The sequence below is a fragment of the Trachypithecus francoisi genome, unplaced genomic scaffold (genome assembly GCF_009764315.1).
Source record: "Trachypithecus francoisi isolate TF-2019V2 unplaced genomic scaffold, Tfra_2.0 Lachesis_group20, whole genome shotgun sequence".
Taxonomy (NCBI): domain Eukaryota; kingdom Metazoa; phylum Chordata; class Mammalia; order Primates; family Cercopithecidae; genus Trachypithecus; species Trachypithecus francoisi.
The window spans coordinates 21,526,160-21,550,785 of NW_022681466.1; the positions used below are offsets into that span (position 1 = coordinate 21,526,160).

The 24,626-nt window shown below is 48.5% G+C and overlaps 2 protein-coding genes across 4 annotated transcripts in view; both read left to right on the forward strand.

The window, feature by feature from the left end:
- Window positions 1-1,117, forward strand: part of CWC25 (CWC25 spliceosome associated protein homolog) — a 33,534-nt gene extending 32,417 nt beyond the window's left edge. Inside the window, exon 10 of the mRNA XM_033183234.1 lies at window positions 442-1,117. Coding sequence (XP_033039125.1) covers window positions 442-556 — 115 coding nt within the window. The 3' untranslated portion in view covers window positions 557-1,117. The remainder of the gene's footprint in view (window positions 1-441) is intronic.
- A 1,542-nt stretch (window positions 1,118-2,659) lies between these two features.
- Window positions 2,660-24,626, forward strand: part of PIP4K2B (phosphatidylinositol-5-phosphate 4-kinase type 2 beta) — a 37,832-nt gene continuing 15,865 nt past the window's right edge. For 2 of the 3 annotated variants that reach the window (XM_033183235.1, XM_033183237.1), the window contains exons 1-3: window positions 2,707-3,413; window positions 18,247-18,344; window positions 20,796-20,892. In XM_033183235.1, the coding sequence (XP_033039126.1) occupies window positions 3,255-3,413; window positions 18,247-18,344; window positions 20,796-20,892 (354 nt within the window). In that variant the 5' untranslated portion in view covers window positions 2,707-3,254. Of the gene's footprint in view, window positions 2,683-2,706; window positions 3,414-18,246; window positions 18,345-20,795; window positions 20,893-24,626 lie in introns of those variants that run through there. The other variant, XM_033183238.1, reaches the window with a different exon arrangement.

Consider the following 24,626-nt stretch of genomic DNA (forward strand, 5'->3'; position numbering starts at 1 on the left):
GTGGTTCACGTTCCAGTGTTTCTGTGTTTGCACATGGAGCCCAGCCTTGTGCAACGAGGCTGCTAGTTACAGGCATTGTAACCTTGGCTGCTGCTCCTCGTTTCTGACCACACAGTGGGATGTTTTTCATTTGAGGGGAGGAAAAGTGAATTTGGTATTTTCTAAATCATTGAAATTCCTTGACCTTCCTTTTAAATAAGAACTCGTGGCCCAAAAAGGCTTTGACTTATTTTCCAAAACAGATACATTTTCCCTCATGGACACTGGTTTAAAAACATTTGGTTCCAGGTGGAGTCACTCAAAAGTTATCTATGGGGGCTTAAAAGAGGTTGTGTTTTTACAGCTGCTCTATGGCTAACAACCCATTTCCTCTGAAACTGCCGGAATAGTTGACCGATTGAAAATGTTTTTGACTTCCATTTGCCTGTCTTCTCTTCCTAGCCGCATGAAGCTGGAGAGTGCATCTACTTCCTCTCTGGAGGATCGGGTGAAGCGGAATATCTACTCTCTACAGAGAACTTCGCTAGCTCTGGAGAAGAACTTTATGAAAAGATGAAAACTGTCCCCTCTCTTATTGGTTTTCCTGCATTTGCCAGGGAAGCTGCTGACCCCTTAATTCTCTTTATAAGAGTTCGAATGACTTCTTTCACAGATATCAAACCACCACTGTTCAAAGTGACCCTGCTCCATCGAGTCCTGGCTCGCTTCCTTTGCGAGCTACTGTGACTTGCTTTGTGCGACACTCAGTAACTTTGGGTTTTGACTCTTTAATGGGTGGGCACTGGACCATCTTGGTGGGAGTGCTTATGCCGCTCTGGAAGGCTGTTCCCTGGGGTTGTGATGTTTATCATGCCGCTTCCTTCTTACCTGTGCCAACAGATCTATTTCACTGCCTCACTGTACACCAGACCCCTTCAGAAACCTCTCTGGTGTCACCCAGATAGATTATGCTTACTGAGACAAATGAACGTTTACTTGATTCAGAAGATAATGTTGCCGGGCACGGTGGCTCACGCCTGTAATCCCAGCACTTTGGGAGGCCGAGGCAGGTGGATCACGAGGTCAGGAGATCAAGACCATCCTGGCTAACATGGTGAAACTCCATCTCTACTAAAAATACAAAAAACTAGCTAGACATGGTGGCAGACACCTGTAGTACCAGCTACTCAGGAGGCTGAGGCAGGAGAATGGCGTGAACCCGGGAGGCAGAGCTTGCAGTGAGCCGAGCTCGCGCCACTGCACTCCAGCCTGGGCAACAGAGCGAGACTTTGTCTCAAAAAAAATAAAAAATTTTTTAAAAAAAGAAGATAATGTGACAGAATGATGTCAGGTTAGGTCAAAGCCAAGGGAGTGACAGAATCTGGAAAATCAAATAATACAAACAGCCCTAAATGAACTGTTAACTATTTGATCTTTGGATGTAAAAGTGTAATGTGTATATGTACAAATGTATAATTCTTACATGCTTTTAAAAAAAGTTAGCTTTGTGAAAATACCTGGTTTGGTCAGTGACACTACTGGGTAATAGAACCACATTGAACCTTGATGGCAAGTAATAAAATCAGGCAGGCCAGCTCGTTTTTCTCTCTGAATCTGGCTGATTTTGGAGGAGCCTGGGTTTTTCGACAGGATCTGGAGTATCTATTCTTTTCCACTGCTTGCAGTCTCCAATGTAGGCAGTGTAAACGTATAGTAAAATGATTTTAGGAGTCAGAACCAAATTGCCAATATGTTCCATGGCTCCTAAAGGAAAATAAAATGGAAGCTTTTTATTTCACAGCTTCATTTCTTACCGTGTAAGAAATGAAGATTACAATTACAGATTTTCAGGAGTTGTTTGCTAGTCTCTTTCAGTCAGGTACTAAAAAAATAAAAAAAACCCTCAAGGGGCCACTCTTCTATCTTACTCCTTTTCCCTTCTCTATTCTTTCACCAGAAGCCCTCATTTGACCAATGAACTCCTAGGCCCTCTTGACCCGCACATTAGCTGGGCGATTTCCTTGTTCTGCTAATTCCTAATTCTGCTTAAAATGTATTTGGATTTCTGTTTTTGAACACTTATGATGCCAGGCACTGTAATGCTTGAAACCCGATCTTTCCCTAGAGAATGTAACATACGTTTTTTCATTTAATCACTTCATCATGCTTCCTTATGCCGGGGTTAATGATGTTTATTTTACTAATTGGCAATAAAGGCCACATTAATTTTTGTAACTGTTTAAAGAGCGACCACCTGTGGAGTACAGTATTTACGAATTTCCATACAGAAAGAACAACGTTGACCTGTGATTTGTGTCGAATATATGGAGATCCCTCATCCGAGAATTATGTAACAAAGTGTGGGGCAGTTTACTCAAAGATTTTACGAAATGAGCCAGAGTAAGACGATTAGTGGGATAGGTGTCTGAAAGTGCTGGCGGTCTCTGAGCTCTGTCTGACCCTTTGCGGGGAGACCAGGCAGCAGGTGGGTGGGCGCGGGGCCCATTCATAAAAACCAGTGTTCCCGGCCTGCTTCTCATTGGCCCTGGGGGAAAGGGGCGTGCCCCGCGGGTGGAGCCCGCCCGGGACCCAGAGGAGTGGGTAGATCCACGCTTGGGTGGAGCGAGGGGGCGTTCCTTGGCTTTCCAGGCTGGACTTCCTCTTCCCCTGGCTGCGTCCCTCCTCTCCCCCGGGGTGGGCATGGTACGTCCCGCCCTCCTCACATTCCCGCCCCTCCTTCCTTTCCGGAGCGGTGGCGTCGCCGCCATCTTGGCATTCGGGTTGAGGGAAAGAGCCAAACCCTGGCGTTGGGGGGCCCAGGCGGGGACCCCCTCCCGCGGTCCACAGCGACGCCTGCCCAGCCTCCTCCTCTTCCCGCTCCGGCGCGGGGCCCCGAGGCGTTCAGAGGCCAGGCGGGTTTCTGTCAGGCCCGGGGAGGAGGGGCGGGCGGGGCGGCCGCCGCCTTCCCTGGCCGGGCCGTACCACGCGGGCGGGGAGGACGGGGCCAGGAGACGGCAGGGCGGCTGCACCGCCTGGGGGCGGGGTGCGGAGCGCGCCGGCCGGCTCCCCGGGGCGGGGCGGGAGGGCGGGGCGTGGGGCGGACGGAACCACCGGGGCGGGGTGGGGAGGTAACGGGACGGGCGCGACCATGGTGCGGTAAGGGAGCGGGGGTGGGGATCGGTCCGGGGGAGGCCTGAGGCCGCTGGCTTGTGCGCTGTCTCCACCGCCCCCCTTTCGCCGCCGCCGCCGCCGCCGCCGCCGCCGCCGCCCCGGGCATGTCGTCTAACTGCACCAGCACCACGGCGGTGGCGGTGGCGCCGCTCAGCGCCAGCAAGACCAAGACCAAGAAGAAGCATTTCGTGTGCCAGAAAGTGAAGCTATTCCGGGCCAGCGAGCCGATCCTCAGCGTCCTGATGTGGGGGGTGAACCACACGGTAACCAGCTCCTGCGCGCCCCTCTGAGCGCGGTCCCGCGCGCTCCCACGCCCCCCGCAGCCCTGGGCCCTTGCCCCCCAGGCCCTGCCGGTGACTCTTGCCACCCCTCGCCAAGCCACTTGCACGCGCACCCCACCCTTGCACGCCGTTCGGCCCCGTGTGCACTCCCCGCACGCCACGCGAGGCCTGGTGTCTCTGTGGTCTGCCGTCGCCACCTCCCCTTCCCTCCAGCCCCTCTGGCTTCCTGCGTGTGGCGTGCTCGCTTGGGGCAGCCCTGGAGCGCAAAGACAAGGCCTGGGTGCAGTGGAGTCGCTTTCATTCCTGCACCTTCTCCTCTTTCCCCCTCACCCTATTTGTTACGTGTATATTTCCTCTTGTTCCTTATAGCCGGCTGCCAGCTCTGTCAAGTAGCCCTCTGTCAGACCCCAGAAAGAGTCTGCCCAAATAGCCCTCTCTTTCTGAGCGTTTATTGTGGCTGCTCAAATTTTGCTATCCTCCAGGCCTCCTTACCCTTGAATGTAGAACTCCACCCTGGGTTTCCTTTTTTTTTTCTCTTAAACAAGATGTATGAACTGGAGAAGCTTAGGCTTCCTTGAAGCAGACACTTTACCCAGTTGTCTCCGGGTTAGGGAGAAGAGAGAATGGCCATTAACCATTTGAGAGAAGAGGATGCCTGGTTATAAGGAGGGACTATTCATAGTAGAAATAATACGACTTCCCATAGTTTTTGAAGGTGATCATTTCAAAGATGTTGACTTATCTGTTGTGTGGCTGCAAGGGTGGGATGATGCATAGTGATTATGGCCCTAGATAGGAGAGATCGGTCCCCTGGGTCCTTAGGGTGCTTTGAGATTGTTCAACAGCCCCTGTCAGGAAGTTGGATGCTGACAGTGTTTGAGCTGGAAGACTGTTTATGTGGTGTTTGTTCAGGGTCTTTCTTCTCCCTTTTCCAACCACTTGCCCTTTGTCTTCTGACCATTTCTTTATGAATCCCCACACTAGGAATGAGCAAAGGAAGTGAAAGGACCCGAAACACCAACTTCACTAACTAGAATTTTGGAATAAGGAGGATCAAGCTTGGGTTTCCTGTGGATTTCAGTTCTTTAGGTTCACTTGTGAGTGCTTGAAATTGCTCACAAGACCAAGTGATGACAAAGAGGGCCAGCAAGACTTTACATTGCTTTGGCAGAGGAGCTGAAGGTGCCTTTGGGTGGAGATGGATGAACCGTAATCTGAGCTAGGGTTTTAGATCTTGACCTGTCATTTAGAAAAGTGCACGTGTAAATTGAGGTCTCTGTGGTTTCTTGGTCTTGGACAGGTTACTGTTTTCACTGTCATCTCTGGTGTTAGTGAGGGTCCTGCCAGGATAGGGAGTACCAGTGGTATAGTGCCCAGACCTCTAGGAGCTGCTTCGGGCCAACAATCCAGCCCAGTTTGTTACTCGGTCTTCCTGCTGCCCCAGGGGTTATCTGACAGCATTTCTAGGGAAACTGGGTGATCAGAATATGAACCCCATGTCCCTTTCTGGAAGTCACTCTTTGATTTTGTTCTGCATCCTGCTTCTCACTCTACCAGGCCTCTCTTTGCCAGTTCTGTTTCTCACAGAAAGCAACCCGTCTGTAGAGAACTGGTAGAGGCCTGAGAGTCAGTAGTATTACAGCTAGCCACAAGGAACCTCAAGTCCCTTATTTAACACATGAAGAAAAGGAGGCCTCAGGTGGAGGATTAGCTTGCCTGTGGTCACAGCAATGCCGCTCATTGTCTAGTACCATGGGACTGTATCAGCCAAGGGTGGTGCCTGAGTGGCTGGTCTTGTTTTCTTTGCCTCCTGTTGCTTTTCGTCTCTCTCAGCCAAGTCTCAGGATAGATGGGAAGTTATAGTCTGGTTAGAGAAGGTGAGTGTATGCTCTGGGTTATGTGCCTATGCATGTCAGGTCCTGGGAGTGTGTGTGATGCATGGTGTTCCGATAGGCAGGCATGAGTCTGTCCAGATGTGGATATGAAGCTTCTCAATAGCTGATGGTTAGGTATCTGTGAGTCTTACTCTCTTGGACAAAGTGGTCATCTTTTTTTCTTTGCTAACTTTAAGTTGAAAGTTTGTTTGAGGGGCTAGTTGGAAGGGCATTGGCTTTAAGCAAGATCTGTGCTGCTAGACATAATGAACAGGCACCTCATGGGAACTTCCCACCACTGCCCTGGACAGGCTACGCTTCAGAGGCCAGTTAGTCCTAAGTTTTACTGCTTCATCCTGGTCTGCAGTAAGGTCTAGAACTTCAGTATCACCATTTGGAAACTGGAGACATCTGTCTAGAAGAAGAGTGTAATCTTGCACTTGTCTAAGGGATCAGGACCACATTGCCGTCGGTGGACTGCTGCACTTTTTTGGAGATTTCCTCCCTTCAAAAAAAGCCTACTTTGTAACATTTTGTCATCTGAGATTTCAGATACTGCCTTTTCTTTAGTTTCTCACCTGTTTAGGCATGCTAGTAGTCTGTGGCTAATGGTGTATCAGATAGGAACGATGGATATGTCTTTTTTTTTTTTTTTTTGAGACGGAGTCTCGCTCTGTCGCCCAGGCTGGAGTGCAGTGGCCGGATCTCAGCTCACTGCAAGCTCCGCCTCCCAGGTTCCCGCCATTCTCCTGCCTCAGCCTCCCGAGTAGCTGGGACTACAGGCGCCGCCACCTCGCCCGGCTAGTTTTTTGTATTATTTTTAGTAGAGATGAAGTTTCACTGTGTTAGCCAGGATGGTCTCGATCTCCTGACCTCGTGATCCGCCCGTCTCGGCCTCCCAAAGTGCTGGGATTACAGGCTTGAGCCTCTGTGCCCGGCCTGATGGATATGTCTTTACAGCAAAAGTTAGTTACCCTTTCATGAGGCGATGGGTTTACTTCTAGGTGGAAAAAGAGAGGACTTTGAACTTGGTGTTATCACAGGAGCTGCTCTCATGGAAGAGAGCCCATGGATTTTGTGGAGGAAGAATGTGTAGGAAACAAGGAGAAAAATCAGAAGACTTTGCACCTGTCAGGGAAGAACTAGTGAAGAGCGAAAACCAGTGTTTTAATGGATGAAATACAGTTCCAAGGGTTTGGAATTAGGGAAGAGATGGCCTCAGAGAGGAGCATGGAGACCATGGGAGGTAGACCTGGCTTGATACTTGTTGGCCATTTTAAGAACCAGGTATGTGTGAAGCCTTACCATGGGGATCAGAGGAGCAGGAGCAGTTGATGGTAATTCTGTATTTAACCATTTGAGAATCTGTCAAACTGTTCTCTAAAGTGGCTGTACCATTTTACATGTCTACCAGCGGTGTATAAGAGTTCCGGTATCTCTGCATCCTTGTCAACACTTGTTATTGTCTTCTTAAAGACATTAAAGTCATTCTGTTGGGTGTGAATTGGTATCACATTGTAATTTTTTTTTTTTTTCGAGGCAGTCTCACTCTGTCACCTAGGCTGGAGTGCAGTAGTGCGATCTCGGCTCACCGCAACCTCCGCCTCCTAGGTTTAAGCAATTCTCCTGCTTCAGCCTCCTCAGTAGCTGGGATTACAGGCGCCTGCCACCATGCCCGGCTAATTTTTGTATTTTAGTAGAGACGAGGTTTCACCACGTTGGCCAGGCTGCTCTCAAACTCCTGACCTCAGGGGATCCACCTGCCTCAGCCTTCCAAAGTGCTGGGATTACAGGCATGAGTCACTGCACCCAGCCTCATTGTGACTTTGATTGGCATTTCTGTGATAGCTAATGATGTTGAGCATCTTTTCATGTACTTATTGGCTATTTATACATATTCTTTTCTTTGTTTTTTTCCTTGAGACAGTCTTGCTCTGTCACCCGGGCTGGAGTTTAGTGCCACGATCTCGGTTCACTGTAACCTCCGCCTCCTGGGTTCAAGCGATTCTCCTGCCTCAGCCTCCTGAGTACCTGGGATTACAGGTGCCCGCCACCACGCCCAGCTAACTTGTGTATTCTTAGCAGATACGGGGTTTCACCATGTTGGCCAGGCTGATCTCAAACTACTGACCTCAGGTGATCCACCTGCCTTGGCTTCCCGGAGTGCTGGGATTACAGTCGTGCGCCGCGCTGCCCGGCCTGTATGTTTTCTTTTTGTTGTTGTTGTAGAGACAGGGTCTCACTTTGTTGCCCAGACTGGTCCTGAACTCCTGGCCTCAAGTGGTCCTCTTGCCTTGGCCTCCAAAAGGACTGGGATTACAGGCATGAGCCACCATCCCCAGCCTTCACTGGTATCTTTTCTTTGGAAATTGTCTATTAAATTCTTTGCCCATTTACAAAAATATTTTTGCCCATTATTAAATTGGGTTGTCTTCTTCTTATTGCATTATAAGAATTCTTTTTATATTCTAGATACAGGTCTCTTATCATATATATGATTTGCAAATATTTTATCCCATTCATTGAGTTGTCTTTTTCATTTTTCTTTTTTTTTTTTTTGAGATAGAGTTTTTGCTCTGTCGCCCTGGCTGAAGTGCAGTGGTGCAATCTTGGCTCACTGCAACCTCGGCTTCCCAGGTTCAAGCAATTCTCCTGCCTCAGCCTTCTGAGTAGCTGGGATTGCAGGGACCCGCCACCACACCAGGCTAATTTTTGTATTTTTAGTAGAGATGGGGTTTTGCCATGTTGGCCAGACTGGTCTCGAACTCCTGGCCTCAAGCAGTCCCCCTCCTTCGGCCTCCCAAAGTGGTGGGATTACAGGCATGAGCCACTGCACCTGACCTGCCTTTTTCATTTTTCTTATGGTATCTTTTGAAGTTCAAGTTTTTAACTTTAATAAAGTCCAATTTATCTGTTTTTTCGTTGTGTGTGCTTTTGGTGTTATATCTAAGAAGACGTTGCCTAACCCAAGGTCATGAAGATTTACTCCTTTGTTTTATTCTCAAATTTCTGGCCTCAAGTAGTCCTCCCAACTAGAGTTTTAGCTCTTTCTTTTTTTTTTTTTTTTTTAAATTTTATTGTGGTCAGAACATTTAACATAGATCTACTCTCTTAACTAAATTTTAAGTGTACAATTATGTTATTGATGACCATGGGAGCAGTGTCATAGCGCAGCTCTCTAGAGCACATTCATCTCGCTTGACTGAAACTTTATGCCTACTGATTAACTCCCCATTTCCCCATGCCCCCAGCCCCTGGCAACCACCATTCCACTCTTTGTTTCTGGGAATTTGACTATTTTGAAACCTGATATAGGGAGAATCATGCAATATATGTCTTTCTGCGACTAGCTGATCTCACTTAGCGTAATGTCCTCAAGGTTCGTCCATGTTGCATATTGCAGAATTTCCTTCTTTTATTAAGGCTGAATAGTATTCTGTTGTATATGTATACCACATTTTCTTTATCGTCTGCTGTTGGATTTGTTTTCACATCTTAGCTCTTGTGAATAGTGCTGGAGTATATATAGTTTTAGCTCTTACATTTAAGTCTATAATCCATTTTTGAGTTCACTTTTGGGTATGGTGTGAGGGACAGATTTATTGTTTTTTTTTTTTTTTTTGAGACAGAGTCTCGCTCTGTCACCCAGGCTGGAGTGCAGTGGCGCGATCTCCACTCACTGCAAGCTCCGCCTCCCGGGTTCGTGCCATTCTCCTGCCTCAGCCTCCCGTGTAGCTGGGACTACAGGTGCCTGCCACCGCGCCCGGCTAATTTTTGTATTTTATAGTAGAGATGGGGTTTCACCATGTTAGCCAGGATGGTCTCGATCTCCTGACCTCGTGATCCGCCCGTCTCGGCCTCCCAAAGTGCTGGGATTACAGGTGTGAGCCACTGTGCCCGGCTAGATTTATTCTTTAGTCTGCTCAATTTCACTCCTACATTCCACCCCAGTTCTGTTCTGTCCATACATTTTCTTTTTCTTTTTTTTTTTTTTTTTCTTTGAGGCAGAGTCTCGCACTCTCACCCAGGCTGAAGTGCAGTGGCACAATCACGGCTCAGTGAAGCCTCTACCTCCCCAGGCTCAGGTGATTCTCCTGCCTTAGCCACCCAAGTAGCTGGGACTACAGGCACATGCCACCACACCTGACTAATTTTTGTAGTTTTTGAAGAGTTGGGGTTTTGCCATGTTGCCCAGGCTGGTGGCTGGTCTTGAACTCCTGGGCTTAAGCGATTTGCCTGCTTCGGTCTTCCAAAGTGCTAGGATTACAGGCATGAGCCACTGACCTCCTTTACCTGTCTTTTTCTCTTGCCCTACTGCTTTAAAAATCTTCAGAGGGTCCTGGCATGGTGGTGCATGCCTGTAATCCCAGCACTTTGGGAGGCCAAGGCAGGCAGATCACTTGAGGTCAGGAGTTCAAGACCAGCCTTGCCAACATGGTGAAAGCCTGTCTCTACTAAAAATACAAAAATTAGCCGGGCATGGTGGCGCATGTCTGTAATCTCAGCTACTCGGGAGGCTGAGCCAGGAAAATTGCTTGAACCCGGGAGACGGAGGTTGCAGTGAGCCAGGATCGCTCCATTGCACTCCAGCCTGGGTGACGAGCAAAAGTCCATCTCAAAAAAAAAAAAAAAAAAAAAAATTCTTCGGAGAAGGCAGGAAGCAGTGGCTTACGCCTGTGATCCCAGCACTTTGGGAGGCCAAGTAGGGTGGATCACTTGAGGTCAGGAGTTTGACACCAGCCTGGCCAACATGGCAAAACCCTGTCTCTACTAAAAATACAAAAATTTGCCAGGTGTGGTGGCGTGCGCCTGTAATCCCAGCTACCCAAGAGGCTGAGGCAGGAGAATGGCTTGAACCCAGGAGACGGAGGTTGCAGTGAGCAGAGATTGTGCCATTACACTCCAGCCTGGACAACAGAGCAAGACTCCGTTTCAAAAAAAAATCTTTAGAGAACATTCCTGCTCAGGCCTTTGAATGAAGTTTCTTTTAGCAGGCCTTCCCACTTCACAGGGAACAGTGGGACTCAAATAGCGGGAGAAGGAGAAAGCAAGATATGGAAAGGAGGAGTAAACACAGGTAGATTTATTGGCTCCTGTGGCCCTCTCTTCTTCTCTGGAGTCGCAGTTCTTGCTTTGGACCTCCTCGGGCCTGTGAGTGTATTTCTAGCATGTCATGTTTTCTGATAGTGGCAGGTAAGAAGTGATTGCTGGTGGTGGCCAGCCCACTGCTAAACTGACAGCAGAGGAATGGAACACGTCAGGAAACCTGCATGCCTGGTCCAGGCCTCCTGGGTAACAATTCCTATGAAGGTCACACAGGGAAGTGGAGGCTTCTGGACACAGAAGTTCACCAGACTAGAACTAGCTGCTGAATTTTCATCTCCATGTTGCATATTGCAGAATTTTCTCCTTTTTTTTTTTTTTTTTTTTGTTTGAGACGGAGTCTTGCTCTGCCACCCAGGCTGGAGTGCAGTGGCCAGATCTCAGCTCACTGCAAGCTCCGCCTCCCGGTTTACGCCATTCTCCTGCCTCAGCCTCCCGAGTAGCTGGGACTACAGGCGCCCGCCTCGTCGCCCGGCTAGTTTTTTGTATTTTTAAGTAGAGACAGGGTTTCACCGTATTAGCCAGGATGGTCACGATCTCCTGACCTCGTGATCCGCCCGTCTCGGCCTCCCAAAGTGCTGGGATTACAGGCTTGAGCCACCGCGCCCGGCCTCTCCTTTTTTTAAAGGCTGAATAGTATTCTGTTATATATGTACAACAGAATCATATCTGGCACTTTGGGAGACTGAGGTGGGTGGATTGCTTGAGCTCAGGGCTTTGAAACCAGCCCGGGCAACATGGTGAAACCTTGTCACTACTAGAAATACAAAAAATTAGCTGGGTATGGTGGCACACCTGTAGTCCCATCTACTTGGGAGGCTGAGATAGGAGAATCACCTGATCTCAGGAAGTTGAGGCTGCAGTGAGCTGAGATGGCACCACTGCCCTCCTGTCTGTCTGATGGAAGTGAGATGCTGTCTCAATCAGTCAGTCAATCAATCAATCAATCAATAAAGGAATTTTCATCTCCAATAGATCAGCATAGAGTGAACTCATTGCTCTTTTTTTTTTTTTTTTTTTTTTTGAGATGGGGTCTCGCTCTGTTGCCCAGGCTGGAGTGCAGTGGCCGGATCTCAGCTCACTGCAAGCTCCACCTCCCGGGTTCACGCCATTCTCCTGCCTCGGCCTCCCGAGTAGCTGGGATTACAGGCGCCCGCCACCTCGCCCGGCTAGTTTTTTGTATTTTTTAGTAGAGACGGGGTTTTACCATGTTAGCCAGGATGGTCTCGATCTCCTGACCTCGTGATCTGCCCGTCTTGGCCTCCCAAAGTGCTGAGAGCTCTTTTTTTTTTTTAAGACAGAGTCTCGCTCTGTTGCCTAGGCTGGAATGCAGTGGTGCGAACTCAACTCATTGCAAGCTCCGCCTCATAGGTTCACGCCATTCTCCTACCTCAGCCTCTCCAGTAGCTGGGACTACAGGTGCCCGCCATCACGCCTGGCTAATTGTTTTGGTATTTTTTATAGTAGAGATGGGGTTTCACTGTGTTAGCCATGATGGTCTCTATCTCCTGACCTCATGATCCGCCCGCTTCGGCCTCCCAAAGTGCTGGGATTACAGGCATGAGCCACTGCACCTGGCCAACTCATTGCTCTTGAATTGTTTCTCACTGAGCTTGATTAGCCCTCTCATCATTTATGCTGATGGCTCATGGAATTAATCATGTGGATATTCCAAAAACCACTTAAGTGACCTGAGATACAACAGACTTACCCTTCCTATTAAGTGTATTTAGCATGGTATTTGAATGAGTTGGCATTCCACAAGTGCACTTCTCCTGGAGGGGAAAGAGTTTGGCCCAGTGTGCTAGTGATAGAAAAGGAAAGGCACATCCTTCTAAAACATTGCTTTAGGAGCTTCTGTGCTTCAAAACCTTTAGTATTACACTCCTTTTATTTACCAGATAAAGTTTATTCTTCTCTCCCTGGCATTTAAGACTCTCTACAGTCTGGTCATAGCTTCAGTAGCTCACCTTAACCTAGCCCATCCTCCAGACCATGCACCTTATGGCACAGGCACACCAGTCTTGCCGTTTTCTTCCTTTATCCCACTGTTAGCCATCCTTCAGTTCTCAACTCCCTCCTTTTTCCTATCCACACATTCCTCCAAACAACTACTGTGTGCCAGTCATTGTGCAGGGGACACACAAATGGGTAAGATAGAGTCTCTTCCTTCAAGGGACTCACAGACTAGTTGAGAAACCAGACATGTAGACAAGTAATTACTTAAGTATATGTAATATTTAGAACATAAAGATACACAGAGGCGGAAGTAGGTAATTCAACCTGGGTGAGACAAAAAAGCTCTCCCAGAGGAAGTGTCATTTAGCCAGCTCTTGGATGAACCTCTTAGCTTTGTTCCTTCTTCTGTTCCTACTGCCTGTTTTATTGTCTGTCACCTGAACTATTGTAATGGCCCCATAAATGGTCTTGCTGCTTTTTTCCTTTCCCTTTTCCAATCTGTACTTTATTTTTATCCCAGAATTACCTTTCGGTATCACTCATCTGATTGTGTGACTTCCCAGACTTAAACCAGAGAGTGTCCCATTGCCTTTATAGTCAAGTCCAAATTTATCATATTGTGGACAAACTTAAGTTCAAACCCAGACTCTGCCCCTTATTACTAGTATGCTTTGGAGCAATAATTTTTTTTCACTGAGCTTTTCATATCCTGTAAAGTGGACATCACACTTTCCTTGCAGTGGTATTAGGATAGGGACAAGGAAGGGAAAATTCTACCTTAGGCAAGGTAGCCAGCCATAGGAAGGATTACACAGCACAGCATAAAGAGCCCAGGTTTTGGCACCAGACAGGCCTGGGATCAAATCCTGACTGCACATACTGTGTGACTTTCAGAAAGGTGCCCTTTTCTCTGAACTTCTTTTGCAAAGTCAAATTAGTAATACTTTACGTGACTGTTAAGTATTACAAGTAATACCTTAGAATAGAATATATATGATTTATGTGTGATATATAATGATATAAAGCACTGGCCACTTACAGGCATTCAATAAATAGAAGCATCTATTCTATTGATTATACAATAATAAATATTTTTTAATACAATATTTGTATAATATTTATTAATGTGCTAGACTGATGACCTGTCTTTCTGTATGACCTCCCTCTACTCATTCTTTCCGTCCTATGATGCTGCCTTCTATCCCCAGAACCGTCCCTGCAGACGCACTCACCATTGCTAAAATGGGCAGTGTCCTTTCACAGCTCAGGCTTGATTCTGACTTCCTACAGCCTGGGATTTCCTTCCTTTCATTTTTGGGAGAACTTCCATCCTAGGCTTTACTCAAGTGTGTTTCTCTGTAGCTTCCTCTAGCAACCATCCCCCTCTCCCATGCAGAATCAATACTTACTTTTTTTTTTTTTTTGAGACAGAGTCTTGTTCTGTCACCCAGGCTGGAGTGCAGTGGCACAATCTCACCTCACTTCAACCTCTGCCTCCTGGATTCAAGCAATCCTGCCTCACCTTCCTGAGTAGCTGGGACTACAGACACATGCCACCATGCCTGACTAATTTTTATATTTTTAGTAGAGACTGGGTTTTACCATATTGGCCAGGCTGGGCTTGAACTCCTGGCCTCAGGTAATCCACCTGCTTTGGCCTCCCAAAGTGCTGGGATTGTAGGCATGAGCCACCACGCCCAGCTCTGAAGATGTCTTTTTTTGTATCCCCAGCTCCTAGCGTATAGTAAGGGCCTTGATACACTGAGTAGAAGTAAATTGAATAGAAATTTGGCAGTCTGGCTGGGTGAGGTAGCTCACACCTGTAATCCCAGCCCTTTAGGAGACCAAGGCAGGTGGATCACCGGAGGTTGTGAGTTCAAGCCTGACCAACATGGAGAAACCCCATCTCTACTAAAAATACAAAATTAGCCGGGCGTGGTGGTGGCACATGCCCTGTAATCCTAGCTACTCAGGAGGCTGAGGCAGGAGAGTTGATTGAATGCGGGAGGTGGAGGTTGCAGTGAATGTGCCATTGCACTCTAGCCTGGGCAACAAGAGCAAAGCTCTATCTCAAAAAAAAAAAAAAAGGCCGGGCGCGGTGGCTCACGCCTGTAACCCCAGCACTTTGGGAGGCCAAGACAGGCGGATCACGAGGTCAGGAGATCAAGACCATCCTGGCTAACACGGTGAAACCCCGTCTCTACTAAAAAATACAAAAAACTAGCCGGGCGAGGTGGCGGGCACCTGTAGTCCCAGCTACTCAGGAGGCTGAGGCAGGAGAATGGCGTAAACCCGGGAGGCGGAGCTTGCAGTGAGCTGAGATCCGGCCACTGCACTCCAGCCTGGGCAACAGAGCGAGACTCCGTCTCAAAAAAAAAAAAAAAAATTGGCAGTCTGAGCCAGATTAGGAAAGACCTTGAATGCCAGGCTAAGCAGTTAAAACTTTACCCTGAGGTTGATGATGAGCCATGGAAGATTTCTAAGCAGGAGTGTAACATGATCTTGTAGATTCTTTCAATGTCAAGTGCTCTTGGTGCAATACCAGGAGAGGCATTAGGTGCCTTATTTCTGGCCTGATGGCTCCCAGGACTGGGAGCCTGACCCTCTGACCATGCTAGCCTCATCCTTCTCTGAGCCTCTGCTGTTCTTGATGTCTGTAACCCTGGATTCTCACTTAATTGTATACTGCTTTGACTTTGAGTTGTGTCGGGATTTTCTCATCTCCCTGATGAGATTATAAGCCTCCTGTTTCTTTTGCGTGTACAACACTTTCTCCCCTTGTGTTCTCCTTCTCCCACACACTTACCTAACAGAATGAAGCACGTAGTAGATATTTCAATAGGAACTGTTCAACTGAAATGAAATAGAACTCTGGGATATAAAATTTCACACAACTAAAATAATATTATGGCTAATCCCTACAGTGAATCATCTACATGTGGCCTAGTAGAAATGAGGGGTAAGTCTCCCCTAGTTGAGCTATGGATTATTCACCAATATTAGCTGAGTTAAAAATTTCCTAGGCTGAGCCAGGCACGGTGGCTCGCGCTGTAATCCCAGCACTTTGGGAGGCTGAGGCGGGTGGATCACGAGGTCAGGAGTTCGAGACCAGCCTGACTGACATGGTGAAACCCCGTCTCTACTAAAAAGACAAAAAATTAGCCGGGTGTGGTGACATGTGCCTGTAATCCCAGCTACTCAGGAGACTGAGGCAGGAGAATCACTTTAACCCACGAGGCAGAGGTTGCAGTGAACCGAGATTCTGTCACTGCACTCCAGCCTGGGCAACAGAGTGAGACTCGGTCTCAAAAAAAAAAAAAAAAATTCCTAGACTGGGCACAGTGGCTCATGCTTGTAATCCCAGCACTTTGGGAGGCCAAGGCAGGTGGATTACTTGAGGTCAGGGATTCGAGACCAGGCTAGCTAACATGTCTCTACTAAAAATACAAAAGTTAGCCAGGCATGGTGGCGCCTGCTTGTAATCCCAGTTGCTTGGGAGGCTGAGGCAGGAGGATCGCTTGAGCCCTTGTGGCAGAGGTTGCAGTGAGTCAAGATCACACCTCTGCACTGCAGTCTGGGCAACAGAGTGAGACTCTGTCTCGGAAGGAAAAAAAAAGAACATTTCCTGCTATTGGGATATATAATCAAGAATAGAGATGAAGTGAGAACAAGACTTAGAGAATTAATGAATAGAATATTCCTGAATAGTTCCTGTTAGAATAACTTATCTTGGCTAACAGGCAATTGATTCCTCTCAAGCTAGTGTTTTAGTCTCTTTTAGTTCCCCCAGTGTCATGTCCTGGCCTTGACAGCAAGTCTGGATCTTAGACTAACCCAGAATCAATTTGTAGCAGGCACTTTAACTTTTTGCTCTACAAGCATACTCTCTGAGCCAATGGGATGTTCTTCTGTCATGGAGGTGTGAGCCAGAAAAGGCAGAACTGCATAAGAGCCTTGAACTTTTTTTTTTTTTTGAGATGGAGTCTCGCTCTGTCGCCCAGGCTGGAGTGCAGTGGCACAATCTCGGCTCCCTGCAAGCTCCGCCTCCTGGGTTCACGCCATTCTCCTGCCTCAGCCTCTCGAGTAGCTGGGACTACAGGCGCCCGTCACCACACCCGGCTAATTTTTTGTATTTTTAGTAGAGACGGGGTTTCACCATGTTAGCCAGGATTGTCTCGATCTCCTGACCTCATGATCCACCCACCTCGACCTCCCAAAGTGTTGGGATTACAGGCGTGAGCCACCGCACCCGGCTAAGCACTGAACTCTTTGTCTCTGTTTTCCCTTTAAGTCTCAGAGCCAGGCTTGGTATGCCAGGAAAAAGGAAATGGGCAGCCACCACGAATTGTTTCTGTTGGCAGAAAAACAAGGAAGTGGAATGGTTTCCTCTAGGCACAGATTTAACAGTCACATTCTCTTGTGAGCACCCCCTGGAATGGGAACTGGCATGACTCTTTGGGATTTTTTTGGCTATTGAGAGGATTTAGCCAATGAAGGGTATCACAGAGCTGGATACTGGAAATTTAAAAATCAGCTTTATTAAGGAATAATTTATGTATAATAAGCGTGAGTATTTTAAGTATATAATTTGATGAATTTCAGCAAATATATATACTCATGCAACCATCACCCCAAACAACATACAAAACATTTCTGTCACTGTAGAATCATACTTTTCATGTCCCTTTACACTCAGCAACCCCCGCCCCCTGGCCAGGCAACTCATCTCATTTCTTTCATTATAGATACCTGTTGTAGAATTTCATATAAATGGGATCATACAGGATACACTCTTGTGTCTATGCCAGTTTTTGCCAGCAGTTTACTGAGTCTCTGCTCCACTGTCAACTTATAAACTACCCCGCCCCCAGCACCCCTCTCCAAACGCATGCATTCCTATGGCTTCCTTCATTTCTCCTTGAGTAAACTGGGTTTTTTCCCAACTCTAGGAAGGTATGGTTCCCTAGCCCAGTTACTGCATTAACTTGAACTTCCTCCATTCTCTGACATTTCTAAATAAAAACGTTTGGAACATAAAAGGGGCAGCCAATTAAATGCCATTTCCCCCATTTATGCTCCTGGAGGAGTTCTAGTGACTCTAGGTTATCCCCTCACTGCCACCTGGGGCCTCATTGAGATAATAGGATTTGCAAGGAAAGTGTCTGGGAGACACAAAGCTGTGCCCCCTCCCCCTAGTCCATTAAGTCGGGACTAAGGTTTCCTCTGTAAATCCTGAATGCATTAGTGGCAACTGGGTTGAGGGTCAGATGTCAGATACTTTGCTGTGATGGGAGAGGACATCTGTGGTTAATTAGACCACTAATTGGCTAAACTCGATGTGGGGAAGGGCAGGACCTGCCCTCATCTCTGCACCAATGGAAAGCCAGCTGTCTGTCCAGGATCCAGCTCCCTGAAGGGATGAAAGACAGAAGGTTTGTTTGCAGTAGAGGAAAGGCATCCTGCCCCATCTCCCCCAGTTTAGTGTATGGCAGGACTTGACATCAGGAACTGGCCTTGCTTTATTTTATTTTCTCTTTTGAGACACGATCTCACTCTTGCCCAGGCTAGAGCACAGTGCAGTGGCGCAATCATAGCTCACTGCAGCCTCAAACTCCTGGCCTCAAGCAATCCTCCCACCTCAGCCTCCTGAGTAGCTAGGACAATAGATGTACACCACTACGCCTGGCTAATGTGTTTAATTTTTTTTTATTTTGAGACAGAGTCTCACTCTTGTTGCCCATCGACGTGCTTTTGTTTCAAAAAAACAGAGGGAAACTTGGACATGCTTTAAGCGAGATTGTGACATCCACATTGTAGCTTAGTGTCTCCGAGGCAGGTGGCCTCCTGGCTGAGAGCCTTACGTTCTCCTTGCTTTTCAGATCAATGAGCTGAGCAATGTTCCTGTTCCTGTCATGCTAATGCCAGATGACTTCAAAGCCTACAGCAAGATCAAGGTGGACAATCATCTCTTCAATAAGTAAGTCGTCTACCGAGTGGACTCAGGTTTGTGGCAGTCCTTTCCCTCAAGTCAGAGGCTTCTGAAGCCTCGTGCATGGCAGGAGCACCTGGCAGGGTGTGACAGCAGCACCTGGATCTCAGAGCTGACAAACTGGCCAGGAAAATGCCTTCGCTATGTGCTTCTCATTCTAGTATTGTCATCTCATTCCTTTATCAGCCTATCTCTGGTGTCCCTTGGGGCACGTGGCTGGGCCTAGGGTGATTCATCTAGAGCCAGCTCAGGTGGAAGTGAGCTGCTCTGGAGCTGAGGTATCCAGTGTGAGGCTGTAGCAGTGGCCCCATCTTGATCTTAGTCTGAGGCAGGAGGTTGCCAGGCATGTTCCTGGCCTGGGATGCCACCAGGCTCTTTTCTGTTTGGCTGGTGTATGAACCACAGGCGGAGCATGGGGCTTGAGGGCACACTACCCAGAGTAGCACTTCCCATTTTTGTGTGTTGTTACTTCTTGGATTAGCACCAGTGTCTGAAGGTTGTCTCAGATATTGTTGGAAACACTAGCGGCCGCCTCACCTGGCACAGTTTTGGGCCTGCTTTAAGCCCTTTGGGGCCTGGATTTTCCATCCTTCTGTGGACCACCCCAGGACTATTTGCTGCTCACACTTTCTCCTTTCTGCATGTGAATCCTGGTTCTATTCTTCATTGTCTCACAGTCCCCACCACCTCACTAGCTGGGTTCTGTCACCCCACCATTCCCAGACTGTTAGTCCAGAGGAGAAGATTGACTTGAGAACGTCCCTTAGTGACCTCCCTCTGCCATAGTAAGTAATACCATCTTGTTCTAGAAGCCATCTGTCTCCATAGCTGCCACTTGTTAAATGGCCACCTAAGGAGGGAGAGGCAGCCCTCAACTCAACAGGCCAGAAAGAAGGTTGTTCTGACCCAGAGGTCAGGGCTCTGGAAGTGGGCATTGCACTACTACCCACTTCAGGGTCCATGGCCTCTGGTAAGGTGCTACCTCCTTGATATCTTGGTCTAAAGCAGAGAACCCAATCTCTTATTTTCTTCTATTTTATTCCTTTTGTCCTTCCAACAACTGTGTATGTGTTTTTGTTGTTGTTGTTGTTTTTGAGACAGAGTTTTGCTCTTGTTGCCCAGGCTGGAGTGCAGTGGCGTGATCTCGGCTCACTACAACCTCTGCCTCCTGGGTTCAAGTGATTCTCTTGCCTCAGGCTCCCGAGTAGCTGGAATTACAGGCACCCGCCACCACGCCCGGCTAATTTTTTTGTATTTTTAGTAGAGATGGGGTTTCACCATGTTGGCCAGGCTGGTCTCAAACTCCTGACCTCAATCAGGGTGATCCACCTGCCTCGGCCTCCTAAAGTGCTGGGATTACAGGCATGAGCCACTGTGCCCAGCCCTGTATGTGCTGTGCTATTTATTAGATTCTAGTATTGTTTACTAGAAGATGGGGTAGATAAGGCAGATAGGCCACTTCCTTTCCAAGAAGACATTCCTTTTGATTTCCTTAAAGCCTGTCATCCTGGAGTAGTCAGAGGGACATATTTCTGAAAAGGGGTCCCTAAACAGGATAGCTGTTGTAAAGATGGAGGATTGGTAGGAGTCATCATTTCAAGGTGATGTTCTGTCCTCCTGGGAGTCTGTATTGATGAGGGAGTGGGAGGGTGGAGATTGGTGTCAGCAGCCAGCAGACAGGGCTCTGTGGTCCCACTCAATTGACTGAGGATCTCTTTAACTCAGGCACTCTTTTCCTGTGTCCCAGTGGAAGCCCAGGGCAGGGCTTCCTGTATGTAACCATCTTCAGGATGCTTCCACAGGAGTATGGCCAGAGGAGAGGGGCCTTCTGATGAGAGAGGTTTTTCCCTGCAGCATTCAGGCTGATTTCGCCTCACAGCAGATGCTCACATGCAGCTTCCCACTGTAGTGAGCACAGTGCTTATGAGGTGGAGCCTCCACTCAGGCTCATGGCCCAGCAGGTGAGAGTTTTTTTCTTTAATGTATGTTTTATTGAAGGGCAGCAAACACATAGAAAAGTGCACAAATCCCAGATATACTGCTGGATTAATTTTACAAAGTGAACACAAGATGTAAAGGTTTTAAACTTTTACATGCTCAGAATCACCTGGAGTGTTTGTTTCTCGACTCAACTCCAGAGTTTCTAAGAGCCTAGAAACCTATGTGTTAAGTATGGCAGATGTTCAGATCCAGGCGATCTGTGGACCACACTTTGAGGAGTTCTGAAGTCAGAATATAGATGAGGCTGGGTGTGCTGGCTCATGCCTGTAATCCCAGCACTTTGGGAGGCTGAGGTGGGAGGATCGCTTGAAACCAGGAGTTCGAGACCAGTCTGGGCAACATAGCAAGACTCTGTCTCTATTACAAAAAATAATAATAATAATAGGATTAAGATGAGCAAGGGGCGGTTCACAAAGACATGTCTCTGCTTTTCCCTAGGGAGAACCTGCCCAGCCGCTTTAAGTTTAAGGAGTATTGCCCCATGGTGTTCCGAAACCTTCGGGAGAGGTTTGGGATTGATGATCAGGATTACCAGGTACGGAGGCTCCTGGCAACATCAGAGTATTAGGGAATGGAATGGGGTCAGGAAGCCACAGGACACGTAGATAATCAAAACGTGTTGGCTGTTTTTGTGCTGTGTCTCTGTGTCATGCCTTGCTCCAGCCCAGGCGGTCTCTCCCCCAGCACTTGGGGGCCCCTTGGAGGGCGAGGGCCTCAGACATGCTTCTGAGGATGCTGCACACACTCAGGTTCCTCTCCCTTGGAGGGAGAGCAGCAGGAGGGAGAGGGGTCTGCGGAAGCACCTTCATTTTAGTCTGACATTCCCAGTCTAGGCTGAAGAACCCTTCTCATTCGTAGTTTCACTTCAAAGACAGAATTGGGTGGGACATGGTGGCTCATGCCTGTAATCCCAGCACTTTGGGAGGTCAAGGCAGGTAGGTCACCTGAGGTCAAGAGTTTGAGACCAGCCTGGCCAACATGGTGAAACCCTGTCACTACTAAAAAATACAAAATTAGACGGGCGTGGTGATATGCACCTGTAGTCCCAGCTACTTGGAAGGCTGAGGCAGGAGAATCGCTTGAACCTGGGAGGTGGAGATTGCAGCGAGCCGAGATCATGCCATTGCACTCCAGCCTGGGCGACAAAAGTGAAACTCAGTCTCAAAAGAAAAAGAGAATTGTTGTCAGTGAGAGATGAGGCCTCTTAAAGCAGATAAAACAGATTAGAAAAGGAAGAGTTCAAGGGTAGTGAACCTCTTGCCAGGTATGAGTGTCACCTCCTAAACTTATGCCCTATCCTGGTGGTGGGAGGGAGGGTTGGCCTGCTAGGGCAACTGCCCCCTTCAGGGGGTGACAGTGTTGTAGAGGCCATTGACCTCTTGGGAGGAATCAATCCCAGTGTCAGGGACATTAGAATCTGACTCATAGTCCATGGTTTCTGTCACTTCTCCTCTTAGCATGTCTCCTTGGATCTTCTTCCCTGGCAGACAGCCTTGTGGTGAAGGTGGGCAAATTTTCTACTTCACCTTTATAGCTGTAAGAAATGTAACTGACTGGCCGGGCGCGGTGGCTCAAGCCTGTAATCCCAGCACTTTGGGAGGCCGAGGCGGGCGGATCACGAGGTCAGGAGATCGAGACCATCCTGGCTAACACGGTGAAACCCCATCTCTACTAAAAATACAAAAACGAGCCGGGCGAGGTAGCGGGCGCCTGTAATCCCAGCTACTCAGGAGGCTGAGGCAGGAGAATGGTGTAAACCCGGGAGGCGGAGCTTGCAGTGAGCTGAGATCTGGCCACTGCACTCCAGTCCGGGAGACAGAGCGAGACTCCGTCTCAAAAAAAAAAAAAAAAAGAAATGTAACTGACTTTGGCCGGGCACGGTGGCTCACGCCTGTAATCCCAGCACTTTGGGAGGCCGAGGCAGGCGGATCACGAGGCCAGGATATCAAGACCATCCTGGCTAACATGGTGAAACCCTGTCTCTACTGAAAATACCAAAAAATAAGCTGGGCGTGGTGGCGGACACCTGTAGTCCCAGCTACTCGGGAGGCTGAGGCAGAAGAATGGTGTGAACCCAGGAGGTGGAGCTTGTAGTGAGCCGAGATTGCGCCACTGCGCTCCAGTCTGGGTGACAGAGCAAGACTCTGCCTCAAAAAAAAAAAAAAAGAAATGTAGCTGACTTCTGGTTTTTTTTTTTTTTTGAGATGGAATTTTACTCTTGTTGCCCAAACTGGAATGGAATGGCACGATCTCGGCTAACTGCAACCTCCGCCTCCTGGGTTCAAGCGATTTTTCTGCCTCAGCCTGCCAAGTAGGTGGGATTATAGGTGCCTGCCACCACGCCTGGCTAATTTTTTGCTTTTTTTTTTTTTTTTTTTTTTTTTAGTAGAGATGGGGTTTCACTATGTTGGCCAGGCTAGTCTCGAACTCCTGACTTCATGATCTGCCCGCCTCAGCCTCCCAAAGTGCTGAGATTACAGGCGTGAGCCACCATGCCTGGCCTGAAATATAGCTGACTTTCATTCATCTATGGGGAAAACTCTTTTCCCCATAGCACAGTGAAACCTAGAATGGATGCCCCTTTTCTAACACTGTAGTTCTTCCCACCCCACGCCTTTCACAGAGTAGTTCACAGCAGCAGAATGGACCTTGGGTTAGAGTCTCCTCCCCTCTCTCCTCCTCTCTGGAGGGCTTGCATGCAAAGAAAAGTATCTTGAAGAAGAGGGCGAGGGTTTGTGAGAGGAGGAGGAGATGCCTGGGGCTTGAATGCCTAGGAATGCCCACACCTGAGAGGTACTGGGAGGTTCCTACAGCCCCCTGTTAGGATTGAACCCTGAACTCAATCATGACTTGACTGGGGATGGAGGTTTTCTGGAAACTTCTTGCCACTGTTGCAACCCCAAGTTGCTCAGACATCTTCCCTCCATTGTTCCTTGGTGAGGGGTTCCTTCGCCTCCCCTGGGCTAACCACATCCTCTCAGTGTCTGCATTTTGCCGCTAATAGCCTTGTGAGTGCATGCCCATGCTCAAGACTGAAATAGGGTCCCCAGGGAGGGGACCCTATATTCTTGGACTGCCAGCCACTTAGAGAGTCAGGAGATGCTGCCTCTACCTCCCAACTAGGCTTGCAGCCTATAAGTCTTATGGTAGAAAGGCCAGGCTGGGAGGAAGAGGCACTCAGTCACAGAGTCTACTCAACATTTCTGTAACGGGAACACTCTATTTTTTGGGGTGCTACCTTAGCACCTTTGCTGAGGAACTCCCCGAGCTGCTTATCACCTCTGACTTTAGTTTTCCCCGTGAAGGTGGTCCTCACTCCTCCGCCAGGGTTTTCTGAGGAGGTATTAGGGGAAAGTAAAGAGCAGGGTCCTGATCAGCCAGGCATGGTGGTGCATGCCTATAGTCCCAGCTTCTCAGGAGGCCAAGGCTGAAGGATCCCTTGAGCCCAGGAGTTCAAGGCTGCAGTGAGCTATGATTGCACCACTACACTCCAGTTTGGGTGACAGCAAAACACCATCTTTTAAAAAAAAAAAAAAGGGAGGCCGGGCGCGGTAGCTCAAGCCTGTAATCCCAGCACTTTGGGAGGCCGAGGCGGGTGGATCACGAGGTCAGGAGATCGAGACCCTCCTGGCTAACACGGTGAAACCCCGTCTCTACTAAAAATACAAAAAACAACTAGCTGGGCGCGGTGGCGGACGCCTGTAGTCCCAGCTACTCGGAGGCTGAGGCGGGAGAATGGCGGGAACCCGGGAGGCGGAGCTTGCAGTGAGCTGAGATAGCGCCACTGCACTCCAGCCTGGGCGACACAGCGAGACTCCGTCTCAAAAAAAAAAAAAAGGGGGGGGCTGGGCGTGGTAGCTCACACCTGTAATCCTAGCACTTTGGGAGGCTGAGGAAGGATTGCTTGAGTTCAGGAGTTCTAGACCAGCCTGGGCAACATGGCAAAACCCCATCTCTACAAAAACTACAAAAATAAGCCAGGCGGCCGGGCGTGGTGACTCAAGCCTGTAATCCCAGCACTTTGGGAGGCCAAGACGGGCGGATCACGAGGTCAGGAGATCGAGACCATCCTGGCTAACCCGGTGAAACCCCGTCTCTACTAAAAAATACAAAAAACTAGCCAGGTGACGTGGCGGGCGCCTGTAATCCCAGCTACTCGGGAGGCTGAGGCAGGAGAATGGCGTAAACCCGGTAGGCAGAGCTTGCAGTGAGCTGAGATCTGGCCACTGCACTCCAGCCTGGGCAACAGAGCGAGACTCCGTCTCAAAA